Below are 12,255 nucleotides of genomic sequence, written 5' to 3'. Positions count from 1 at the left end.
ATTTATTTATTTCCTAATCTCTCTCTCTAAATATATATATATAAGCTTGTAAAGTCATGTGATCAACTAACCAGAAACAATGACATCATGGACTAAACTATTTATTTATTTCCTTTAAATAAACCTCTATTTATGGAAAATATCATGCGTGCAGAGTCAAAGAAAAAAAAATTAGAGAAATTATTTAAAAAGATTAAAGAAATTATTTCATATAATTATTATATTTATAACAATAAAGAAGATTTACAATAAATATATAGAATGTAAATTCATATAAATATTAATAACTATATATTATTTATAATATATTGGCTGTATTAAATAAAATGAAATTTGCATAATCAAATAAATTTATAATTTTTAATTTAAATGGAAATAAAAAAATCATAAGTTTTGAGATTGAAAATTTTTTCTTTATTTGATAAATAAAAGGTTATTTTAAAAATAAAAATTATAATTAAAAATAAATAAATATGCAGTCATTAATATCTTTCATATATTTTCCTCCGTTCCAAAGAAATTAAAAATAAAATTCCAAAATATAATATATTAAATATTATCTCTATTTAATAATTTTAATAATATTTTAAAAATAATATTAATAACCTAAAAAATATATAAATAGTGTAAAATGAAAAAAATATGTATTTAATTCATAAAATTATAGATATATAAAATAAATATATATTAATGTATTGTAATAATAATTACTTATTATAATATTAATTATTTAATATTTTTATGCAATAATCTATTTAAAATAGAAGAAAAAAATAATTTTAATACACACTTTATATATACTCATAATTTTAAATAAAATAATCGATTGCAGCACAAAATATCTTTTAATATTCTATTTAAGAATAAGAAAATAATTTTTTAATATAAAAAATCCATTGAATAGAGGATTATTGCAAAACGGCACGGCCGTCAGGTGGGGCCCTTTCAAATCTTAAAAGAAGCAGTCCATTGGTCAATATCTGTCGACTTCTTTTCTGGTCATTTCAATCTAGTCCGTCCATATCAAAATTTTCTATTTTTTATTTTTTTTAATGTGAAATAAAGAATAAGAATAAGATAGTGGAAACTATCCTCTTCCCGTGATCCTTAACGCACCTGATTAGAGCTTAATTTACGGTTACTATGCATTGGTGGGAACGCCCAACCGCCACCGAATTCTTTCTTCTTGCCAACTCCTTGAATTTTGTTATATTTTTCACTTGTGCCCCTCTGCTTTTATGATTTTACATTTTGGACCTTAATCTCTCATCCTTTTTCTATTTGTCATTTTGGAGTTTCAAACAGTGAGATTTTTTTTTAATTTTAATTTATGTAAATTTATAATTTAAACTTTTAGCATATATATAATTTATTTAAAAATACTAAAATAGTGATAATGAAAATTTGTATGTTTACATATTTTATATAATAAGCATAAAAAACATTAAAAGAATATTTTTTTTCCTGAAAATGATAATTGTTAAAACTTTTTTATTAATAGAATTTAAATTTAAATTAAATATACAAAAATAATTTTTTTTTTTAAAATGAACGAGATTAATGATTCTCATTTATGGAAAAAAGAAAAAACAAATAAGGTCATAAATAAAAAATAAAAAAATTATAATCCAGTAATTATATTAATACTAAATATATTGATTACTCATGAAAAGCAATAATTTTTATCTATAAAAATAAAATTATGCATGTTAATATTTTTAGAAATTTCATAATCTTATAAAATATTAAATATTTATTATAATATTCCAAATATGACAAAATTTTTAATCCAATCAAGAATTTCCCATTTTCACTGTGCCAGCTGAATTTCTGCTGAGCTAGATGGATAAGCATATCCCTACATAGTGAAATCATTCATGGGATGCAATTGAATTCTCTTTTGCAGAGCTGAGCACAAGTTGAAATAAACAGGAAACACAGGGAGTTTTGTGTGAAAAAAGTACAGTCTTCGGCAGCTGGCGATGTTAATGACGTAACTCAAAATTTCATACCAGACAAGAGGAGTTTGGTGGAGAATTCAACCACAACAAAAATCAGAGCAAATTGTGAACCACTTTTCAAAACATTGAATTCAAGTAGCTCTCTTCCTCTGTATTTGACATCAAATATCTCTCTCTGACTCTCCAGCTCCCAGTGGACCTTTGTTTGGTATGTTATTGGTTTGTACCTTTTCTGTTTTTCCCATGTCTTTTCTAGCTCGTGAGTTCAAACTTACTCTTGTTGTGGGTTTCTGTGCATATTTTTTTTTTGTTTTAATTTTGGGTTTTGAACGTTTTCTGATTCTTGTTTGGATCCGTTTGTTTCATGGATTTTTCTTAAAAAGCTGTTGAATTCTGTTTTTGCTTGCCTAGTATAATTTGCTTAATCAGTGGTGATTTCCTTTACCTCTCTTCCTATGATACAGTATCTTTGCCGAGTTCTCTCGTTTCTTATGCCAAAACAGATCAAGGGAACCTTACTTCTTTGCTTATATATTTCAGGAAGCCAAATTTTGATTCAAAGACTCTGTAACGAGGTAGAAAATGGGTTCGGGTCAGTGGTTAATGGAGAAGAGATCTAGTTTTAGAAGTGATTCATTTTCTAAAGAATACGAGAATGTGCCAGAAACTGGGTGCCTTTCCATTATTGTGCTTGGTGCCTCTGGTGATCTCGCCAAGAAGAAGACTTTCCCTGCTCTCTTTAATCTTTACCGCCAGGTATAGCGATAATTCTTTTCTAATTTGATGTGGAATTAGTAGTTTTATAGTGCGGTATTTTCTTTTTTGGTTTTGGAATTGAATTGCTATTGATCAATTGATCTTCTATTATTCAATTGTCTTGCTAATTGATATAGAAGACTGTCTACATGGTGGGCATGATTTTTGGATCAAACAGTACATATTCGGTTTCTTCTTTTTGCTAGTAATTAGCTGAAGTTTGATCATCTTTATATTGGGGTATTTGCAGGGTTTTCTGCAATCAAATGAAGTTCATATTTTTGGGTATGCAAGGACTAAGATTTCAGACGATGAGCTTGGAAATCGTGTTCGTGGGTGAGATTTCTTGCCATTTTGTTTGTTCATGAATTTTTTTTTTCTTTTTTGGTTGGCTTGCATGAGTGAGAAGTGTGTGTTTTAAGAATCCTCCAGGTATCATACATAATGGGCGAGAAAAAAAAAAGTTTTTCATTGATACGTGATTTCTAGTTTCAGCTTTGATATTGGTAGTGATTCAAGTTTTTCCTTCATACTGGAAAAATAGAGCTGTAATTGATGACAGCTGCTTGCTATTTTTCACTTATTTGTTTCTTTGTGACATTATGTATGCTAAATTTTCATTTTCATATGATCATATTGGTAATCCTTTCCTTATAAATTTCCATATAAAACGTTACTTTTATCACCTCACCAATTGTGGCTTTGAAATGTCAATTTCCAAAGTTAAATGACTATTTCAAATGATAGGATTTAATTCGGATTGAAACAATAATTGCAGATATCTTGGCAAAGATGCATCACCTGGGCACTCAGAAGATGTATCAAAGTTCTTACAGTTGGTTCGTTCAGTCCTTTTCTACTTTGTTATTCCGTTGTCTATTCTCACCGACGGAGCTAGGGGCCTGAGAGGTGCCATGGCCCTCCTAAATTTGTGAAAAAAAAAATTTTTTTACACAGTTTTTGAATAACAAATATATTATAACTATAAATATAAATATATACTATATGTTACTTTGGCCCCCCTAAATTTGTGACCTAGCTCCGTCATTGTGACTGTTCCCATCTGCTTGCCTCCAACAGTAATGGGCTAATGCTTTTGTGATCTTGCAGATCAAGTATGTAAGTGGTTCTTATGATACTGAAGAGGGATTTAAGCTGTTGGATAAGGAAATTTCAGAGCATGAATTAGCCAAAAATAGTGCAGAAGGATCATCTCGGAGACTGTTTTATTTTGCACTTCCGCCATCAGTATATCCAATTGTTTGCAAGATGATAAAAAAATGTTGCATGAATAAATGTAAGTTTTGCTGATTTAATCCTGTATGTGTCACAGAAAGTAACTTATTTTTGGAAAATATTTTCTAACATAATAATTAATGTTCTATCGTTAGGTTTAAATACTAAAAATCAATTGGAAAATATTGTGGCTTTTGGGCAATTGGAAATATTATTTTCTTTCAATAAGTACTTTATATTTTTCTTTTTTTTATTAACATATTTTTCTATTTATAGTTGAATATGAGATAAATTTTTACCAAAAAAAAAAAGGACAAATTTTGGTTATTGCTGCCCGTCACAGAGAGTTGCTGATGGCTGGAGATGATAGGTGGTAGTTAATATATTAAGGGGCATGTGCTTATCTGATTTTCTTGTAAATTCCTTTTCCTTTTATAAATTTGTAAAATTCAGGAAATGACTTCCTGTTTTAAAAATGGGCGTCATTTTCCTTCAAAAAGGGTTACTTTTTCCCTTCCACCTAGAAACTATTCTCCATTGACCAATTTTTTGAGGACTCCAAATATCGAAAATGCATTTAATGTTTTCTGAGGATATATTTCTGTGAAACAAATGGGGCCAATATATCAGGATGTCGTTATCTGATCATTCACTTTTTAAAGTTCATATTCTGTGTCATAACATATGATCATTTGTAGTTTTTTAGTTTTCAGAGTAGGAGAATATGAAAAAGAATGAATTCATTTATTTCATCCATATTGAAGGCATAAGATCATGGAGATTGTTTTTGGGATGGGAATATTAAGTTGCCTTCCTTTTCACCTTTCTTCATTGGCCTAGAAATATTTCTGAAGTGTACTTGTAAAGTTTAATTATCAGACAGGTGAAATTTGGTTACCCACTGATGTGTTCAACCACCATGGAGTCTGCTTGTACTGGACAATCTCAGTTTATGTTTCTTGTTTGTCCCTCAATTTTAAATAATGTTATTGCAGTAGATATTTATATGAGAAAGTTATATATGTTATTACAGGCCTTTGAAAAGTTATATGAGAAACTTAGAACTAAAGAAGAGGAGAAAGATATTTATAGATTAGCAAGAAGGAGAGAAAGGAAATGTCAAGATCTCAATCAAGTTCGGTGCATTAAGGATAAAGAAGGAAAAGTGTTGGTGAAAGATGAGAACATTAAAAAAAGATGGAGAAATTATTTTAATGATCTCTTTAATAATAGTCAAAATGGTAATAGCGTGAATATAGACTATAGAACAATAGAAAAGAATGTGAATTATCTTAGAAGGATTGGATCTTTAGAAGTAAAGGAAGCACTTAAGAGAATGAAAGTGGGTAAAGCCTGTGGACCCGATGGAATACCAATTGAAGTGTGGAAGTGTTTGGGAGATATGGAATTGGCATGGTTAACTAAATTATTTAATAAGATTCTAAACTCAAAGAAAATGCCTGATGAATGGAGGAGGAGTATTTTAGTACCTATTTTTAAAAATAAGCGAAACATACAGAGTTACTCAAACTATAGGGGAATTAAACTCATGAGCCATACTATGAAGTTGTGGGAGAGAGTTGTGGAGCATCGACTACGTCATGATACTTCTATCTCTGTCAATCAGTTTGGTTTTATGCCCGATCGTTCAACTATGGAAGCGATCTTTCTCATTAGAAGCTTGATGGAGAAATATAGAGATGTGAAGAAAGATATACACATGATTTTTATTGATTTGGAGAAGGCTTATGATAGTGTTCCAAGAGATGTCTTATGGAATGTGTTAGAACAAAAGAGGGTATTTATTAAGTGTTGAAAGATATGTATGAATGAGCAACTACTATTGTGCGTACAGTGGGAGGGGACACAAGAGATTTTCCAATCTCAATTGGATTACACTAAGGATCAACCATAAGCCCTTACCTTTTTACATTAGTTTTAGATGAATTGATGAAACATATACAAGAGAGTATTCCTTGGTGCATGATGTTTGCGGATTATGTTATTTTGATAGATGAGACACAAGAAGGAGTCAATAGAAAGCTAGAGTTTTGGAGAAGTACTCTAGAGTCAAAGGGCTTTAAGTTAAGTAGAACAAAGACAGAATACATGCATTGCTAGTTCAGTGAAGGCCAAACTGGTGATAAGGAAGGAGTTAGTTTGGATGGAGTGGTACTGTCCCAAAGTAATCACTTTAAATATCTCGGCTCAGTCCTTCAAGTAGATGGGGGATGTGAGGAGGATATTAGTCATAGGATTAAAACCGGATGGTTAAAGTGGAGACGTGCCACAGGAGTTTTATGTGATCGCAAGATTCTCAATAAGTTGAAAGGAAAATTTTACCGTACAGCCATACGACCAGCTATGTTATATGGTAGTGAGTGTTGGGCACTGAAGGAGTCGTATGCGTCTAAGATAAGAGTTGCAGAGATGAGAATGTTAAGGTGGATGAGTGACAATACTAGACTAGATAAAGTCCGTAATGAGAGTATTAGAGAAAAGGTAGGAGTGGTACCAATTGAAGATAAGTTGAGAGAAGGGAGATTGAGGTGGTTTAGTCATGTGAAGCGTAGATATACGGAGGCTCCAGTTAGACAAGTAGAGCGCATTAGATTAGAGGATAGAAAGAAAAAAAGAGGTAGACCTAAATTGACTTGGAGGAGAGTAGTACAACATGACCTAGAAGCATTACACATTTCCGAGGATTTAACTCAAAATCGTTTAGAGTGGAGAAAGCGAATCCATATAGCCGACTCCAAATTTTTGGGATAAAGGCTTAGTTGAGTTTAGTTGAGTTGAGTTATTGCAGTAGATACTGCCTTCAACATGCATTTCATTGACCCAGAAAACCTAATTAAAGATTAAAGTTGCCATTCTACTTTTCTTCAGTTGCTTGGATTAGAAAAATTAATTTGCTCATTTATTGGCTTGACAAGGATATCATGTTGTAGTGGTTGCAATACTTTCTAGTTTTGTTCAAGTACAACGTAAGCAATATTCAGGAACTTATTTTCACATAATATTTAAATATATGACTGAGGTGGTAATTATTAGATGACTGATACTTGACTGGGTTTTAGCAAATATAATAATGAGACCTCTGAATTTCTCTGTTTATGCCCATATATCAATTCTTCTTTGGTCTTTTGATGTTCCATGATAATCTGCATAGCATAGTCACATGTTACAGTGAAATTCATGTTCCTCTGAGCTAGAGTCTGTGGTTAAACAATTGGCATTTAATCACTCTAAGCATATGCTGGCATCTTGTGGCCCTCAAACTCCAGAACAGAACATCTATCTTGATTTTTAGGAATTCCTTTCTTGTTGTGATCCTTTCCAGCTGATTTTGGTGGATGGACTCGGATTGTTGTCGAAAAGCCTTTTGGCAAGGATTTGGAATCTTCAGAACAACTTAGTGCTCAGATTGGAGAGTTGTTTGAGGAACCACAAATTTACCGCATTGACCACTATTTGGGAAAAGAATTGGTGCAGAACATGGTAAGAATAAGATATGTGTAAATAGGTGCTTTATCATATTTCATCTTGGTTTGGTAACTCTGCTTAATTTTATCTCTTTGTTGCTTGAATTTTGTAGTTGGTACTTCGTTTTGCAAATCGCTTCTTTCTACCCCTTTGGAATCGTGACAACATCGATAATGTACAGGTGAGTATCTTTCTTCTAGTCAATTTGTTTTAAACATAATAAAAAAGGTAGCTCAAGTAGATTGTGTGTACCAAAGGAAAACACATAACCAAACTGATCTTGATAATGTTAGCCTTTGGATCATGCTCCAGAGCTTTGAATTTACATTTATCAATGATTATCTCAGTACACAAATGAGTCTTGTTTGTCAAGTGTACCTGTGGCTATTTCCTGGCACTAACATTTTCAGAAATTTTATTCTGTATCTCCTTGGATTGCTTATTTGGCAGATTGTGTTCAGGGAGGATTTTGGAACGGAAGGACGTGGTGGATATTTTGATGAATACGGGTATGCTCAATAAATGGTTACTTCCCAGATAGTCTATAAAGCAGGATCTCTTAGCAAAGAATCGTGGATTTTCTCCATTATTGTTATATATGTAATTTATATTTGCATTTTTTAAGGCCCTTTTTTTCAAAAGAAAATATTTCAATGTGCAACTTAAATTGATGTATTCACAAAAATGTGGGGAAAATCAAATGAATTTTGAAAAAAATATTTTTTGTTGTCGACCTTTTTGCATGTTGTACATTTACAAAATTAAGAAGTTGACATTATTAATTATCTTTTTGTTTTCATCCTGCAGTATCATCCGTGATATCATTCAAAACCACCTATTGCAGGTAAGGGTGTAATATTAAGCTGAAATATAACTTAATAAAGTTTTATTTGAAGTGCAAATCATCCTGCATATAGGAGAAACCATTTTTATTGGAGCATTTGGATATTGGAAAATTATTTATTTCTCGTGTTATATAAAATAACTTAACTGTGTGCTTGGATTTTCTAGGGTAGGTAACTCAAAAAAACTTGAGACCATGTATTCTGTTGGACAATTTCCCAATACTACGTGTATAATTTTTTTTTCCAACAGTATCATGCAAGTGAAAAAGCAGAGAATGAAAAGTGAAAAAAAATTATTTTTTTGCCTGATAGATTTGTTCTTTTCTATATTAACTTCAGGTTCTTTGCCTGGTTGCCATGGAGAAACCCATCTCTCTAAAACCTGAGCACATTCGAGATGAGAAAGTGAAGGTTTGTGTTCTTTTCACTCCACAAACTTAAGGTATCAGCAGCCTTGTATTTTTCATTTTCCAAAACATATGGCCTGAGACCCTTCAGTAGTCAGTACAAGTTGATCCTTGAACCAAGAGGTTGGTTCCATAAGGGATTAAAAGAACTTTAGTGGACCTAACTGTGTGGATTTTCCCACTCCGGTGAATATACTTCATCTTCCTTCAGAGTTTGTGCTGTAGATTCTGAATATATCATTTTAATGCCAATTCTTATTGCTGGTGAAATTCAGGTTCTTCAATCAGTACTTCCAATCAAAGATGAAGAGGTTGTTCTTGGACAGTATGAAGGCTATAGGGATGATCCAACAGTTCCTGACCATTCAAACACCCCAACATTTGCTACTGTTGTTCTGCGCATACATAATGAAAGATGGGAAGGTAATATTTACCTTATTATTCTTTAATGTGTTATTTATGAAATTTATTCTGACTTTTAGACTTGATTTCTCAATCTGCCATTTGGAACTTTGTGTACGTGTTGCATATCAGTTTGATCAAAGCAAAATCCTTATTTTAATTTGTTCTAGCTGCTAACTGTATGGTTTGTTTTTCAGGCGTTCCTTTTATATTAAAGGCAGGGAAAGCATTAAACTCAAGAAAGGCAGAGATACGTGTTCAATTTAAGGATGTTCCTGGTGATATATTCAAGTGTATGACACTGGAACTTTAGAATTCTGCATTTTCCTGTTTCCATTGCACTTGTGCTGCGGCTATGTTAAATTTGGGAGAAGGAAGTAACAATATAATCTGAATTTAGAACATTGCAGTGTCTCACAATAAGCAGAATAGCACTCAATGAGTGGATGCTTTGCAATTAGTTTTTATCTCAAACTCTTTTACCTTTATGAGCAATTATTTCTGCTGGCTGCTGTGGCATTCTTTATTTTGGCCTGTCCATGTTTGTGGCTTTGGCATATTCCTTTTTGCTTTGTTGCTTGACTTGTGTCTTATGATTTAGGTAAAAAGCAAGGAAGAAATGAGTTTGTAATACGCCTGCAACCCTCAGAGGCTATCTACATGAAACTTACGGTATGTATGTTACTCGTATTTTATGCAAAGCATTATTATTATTATTATTATTATTATTATTATTATTATTATATTTGCATCCAGAACTGCATGTATGTTATGTCTGCTGGAATGTTGTAGCTGCAGATGTTACTAGAAACCTTCCCTTCTATATGTTCCTAAAATTTGAAAAAAAATCCGAGTATGAGGCTGCCACAACTGGGTCTCAGATCAGTTGCATTTATCATTTTTCTGGTCCTATTATTTTACTGTTGTCATTTACCTGTTACTACATATGTAATAAAAATGAAATAAATGATTATGTGTTCTTGAGATACAACATCATGTATTCCTTCTTAACAATTGGCAACATGTCCCAGCCTAAATAAAATAAATTAAGGTCAAGTGGAAATTTTTATGCTATGAAGACGATAGCTACACAGATTTGAGCAATCTTTGTACTTGTTCTCTGAATTGCTGCAGGTCAAGCAGCCTGGATTGGAGATGTCAACTGCTCAAAGTGAACTGGACTTGTCATACAGGCAACGATACCAAGGTGTTACCATTCCAGAGGCTTATGAACGTCTAATTCTCGACACGTATGATTCCCATCCTAATTTATGCAGGCCATGTTTCTGCTGCAATAACCACTAATGCTGCTTTTATTGTATGATTAGAAAGATGCGTTGAAGTCCAATGAACATAGAAGGGCTATACATGCTAAAACACAAAGATAAAGTTTCATAATTGTAGTGTGATATATACAGTAAAAATGATAATGAGAAACTGAGAATGGAATTTGATTTTACAGAATCAGGGGCGATCAGCAGCATTTTGTTCGCAGAGATGAGTTGAAGGTAAAATTATTTCAACCAAGTATATTTATTTGACTGAAATGAAAAGTTCAAAATTTGACAGCTACGCCATTTTTCAATCATCAGGCGGCATGGGAGATTTTCACACCCCTTCTGCATAGGATTGACAATGGTGAAATGAAGCCAATCCCATATGAACCAGGCAGCCGAGGTCCTGCAGAAGCCGATCAACTGCTGGAAAAAGCTGGTTATGTTCAAACACATGGCTATATCTGGATTCCTCCCACACTGTAGAAATGCAGCATGGTTGGCCATGGATAATCCTTCATCTAGTTGCCATACAATTTTATAGGGTTTTCTGCGAGTCTATTATAGCTAATTTTGTAATCCAACCTATCTATGCTTAACATACCACAGCCTTTTGTTAATAGTTTGCTGAGAGAACTTTTCTTGTAATCTTGATCAATTGCCACCCAGCCAGAACATAAAATCTGTTGTGTGTATAATAAATATACAGCAGAATAAATTTGTGAAATAAATGTGGAGTTGAAGAATATCCTAATATCCATTATGGGATCAAAGTCCTCTCCAGTTCTCCCACAAAAGAATGAATTCTGCTTTTAAACCAACATGAAGGACTTCAGTTTGCTAATGATAAGCATCTTGCAAGTGAGCTACAATAGAAGGACAATAATTGGTGAAAAGGCTATAACTTTTGAAAGCCCATTTGAGTTTAATTGCTTAAACTGAAATCAATTCAATGTTCTAATATCAAGCTTTTCAAGACCTATATGATATATGCACAATTGTGTCTCACTACGGTTAACAGTACTATAGTGACTACAGATTGTTAAAAATGTGATTATATAAGATGAATAAACATAACATAATTTTAGAGATTAAATATAAAAAATAAAATTAAATATAAAATATAAAATATAAATTTTTTAATAATTGTTTTATAATATTATAAAAAATAGTGACTCAAATATGAAGTATTTCACACTTGTGAGTTTTGAGGAAGGTTGATGTATACAACTTTACTTGTGACCTCCAAATTATTGACGAGTTACTTTGCCATTAGACTAAAATCACCTCTTCTTTTTTAGGTCAAATTATAGACTAAACACTTGACAAAGACAAAGTTGTTTATATATATATATATATATATACAAAACTATGCGGATAATTTTGTTCATATTGTTCCTTATCACCCTTTTTATCTTTTCTTATAAGAACTTTATTCCATTGAAGGCAAGTATAATTGAAAAATATATAAATAAACAAGCCAAAAGGTTAATTTTGGTTAAAATATCAGCCAATAGTTATATAAATTTTTAAAATATTTTGGGGTCTAAACAAGTCTTTCAAGTTTTAAAAGAGATAAAATAAATCCTTCAAATTTTAAAAACAGATTAAATAAATAGTTTTACTATTTTTAGAAATAAATAAGCCTTATCATTTTTTAAAATAAATAAAAAAAATTATAATTTACATTTAATATAGTCATGATCTTCTAGTGCATAGGTTTTTTATAAGTAATTCTGCATATCTTATTTGTCATATTCCGATAAATATCTGTTGTGTCATAGAACATATTAATAAGTTGTTATTTATCTAATAAGTCAATAAGTTTCTTTGTTAGTTCATTATTTTCTTCATAGTTTTTTTAGAGAAGTTTTTTTGAACCATTCAA

The 12,255-nt window shown here is 31.6% G+C and overlaps 1 protein-coding gene across 1 annotated transcript; it reads left to right on the top strand.

Annotated features, from left to right (window-relative positions):
- The first annotated feature begins 1,778 nt into the window (after nt 1-1,778).
- On the top strand, nt 1,779-11,115 carry LOC110668361 (glucose-6-phosphate 1-dehydrogenase 6, cytoplasmic). The gene is made up of 16 exons (XM_021829557.2): nt 1,779-2,169; nt 2,502-2,717; nt 2,968-3,053; nt 3,496-3,556; nt 3,828-4,014; nt 7,297-7,454; nt 7,552-7,620; nt 7,890-7,948; nt 8,247-8,283; nt 8,624-8,695; nt 8,967-9,114; nt 9,291-9,386; nt 9,695-9,765; nt 10,228-10,343; nt 10,556-10,601; nt 10,686-11,115. Exons 2-16 carry the CDS (start codon nt 2,544-2,546, stop codon nt 10,851-10,853), a joined length of 1,548 nt encoding a protein of 515 aa, XP_021685249.2. The 5' UTR covers nt 1,779-2,169; nt 2,502-2,543; the 3' UTR covers nt 10,854-11,115.
- The last annotated feature ends 1,140 nt before the right edge of the window (nt 11,116-12,255 follow it).

Source organism: Hevea brasiliensis, chromosome 15, assembly GCF_030052815.1.
Source record: "Hevea brasiliensis isolate MT/VB/25A 57/8 chromosome 15, ASM3005281v1, whole genome shotgun sequence".
In the NCBI taxonomy this organism is placed as follows: Eukaryota; Viridiplantae; Streptophyta; class Magnoliopsida; order Malpighiales; family Euphorbiaceae; genus Hevea; species Hevea brasiliensis.
The sequence above is the reverse complement of the archived record's forward strand: the minus strand, read 5'-3'. Positions and strand labels throughout refer to the sequence as shown.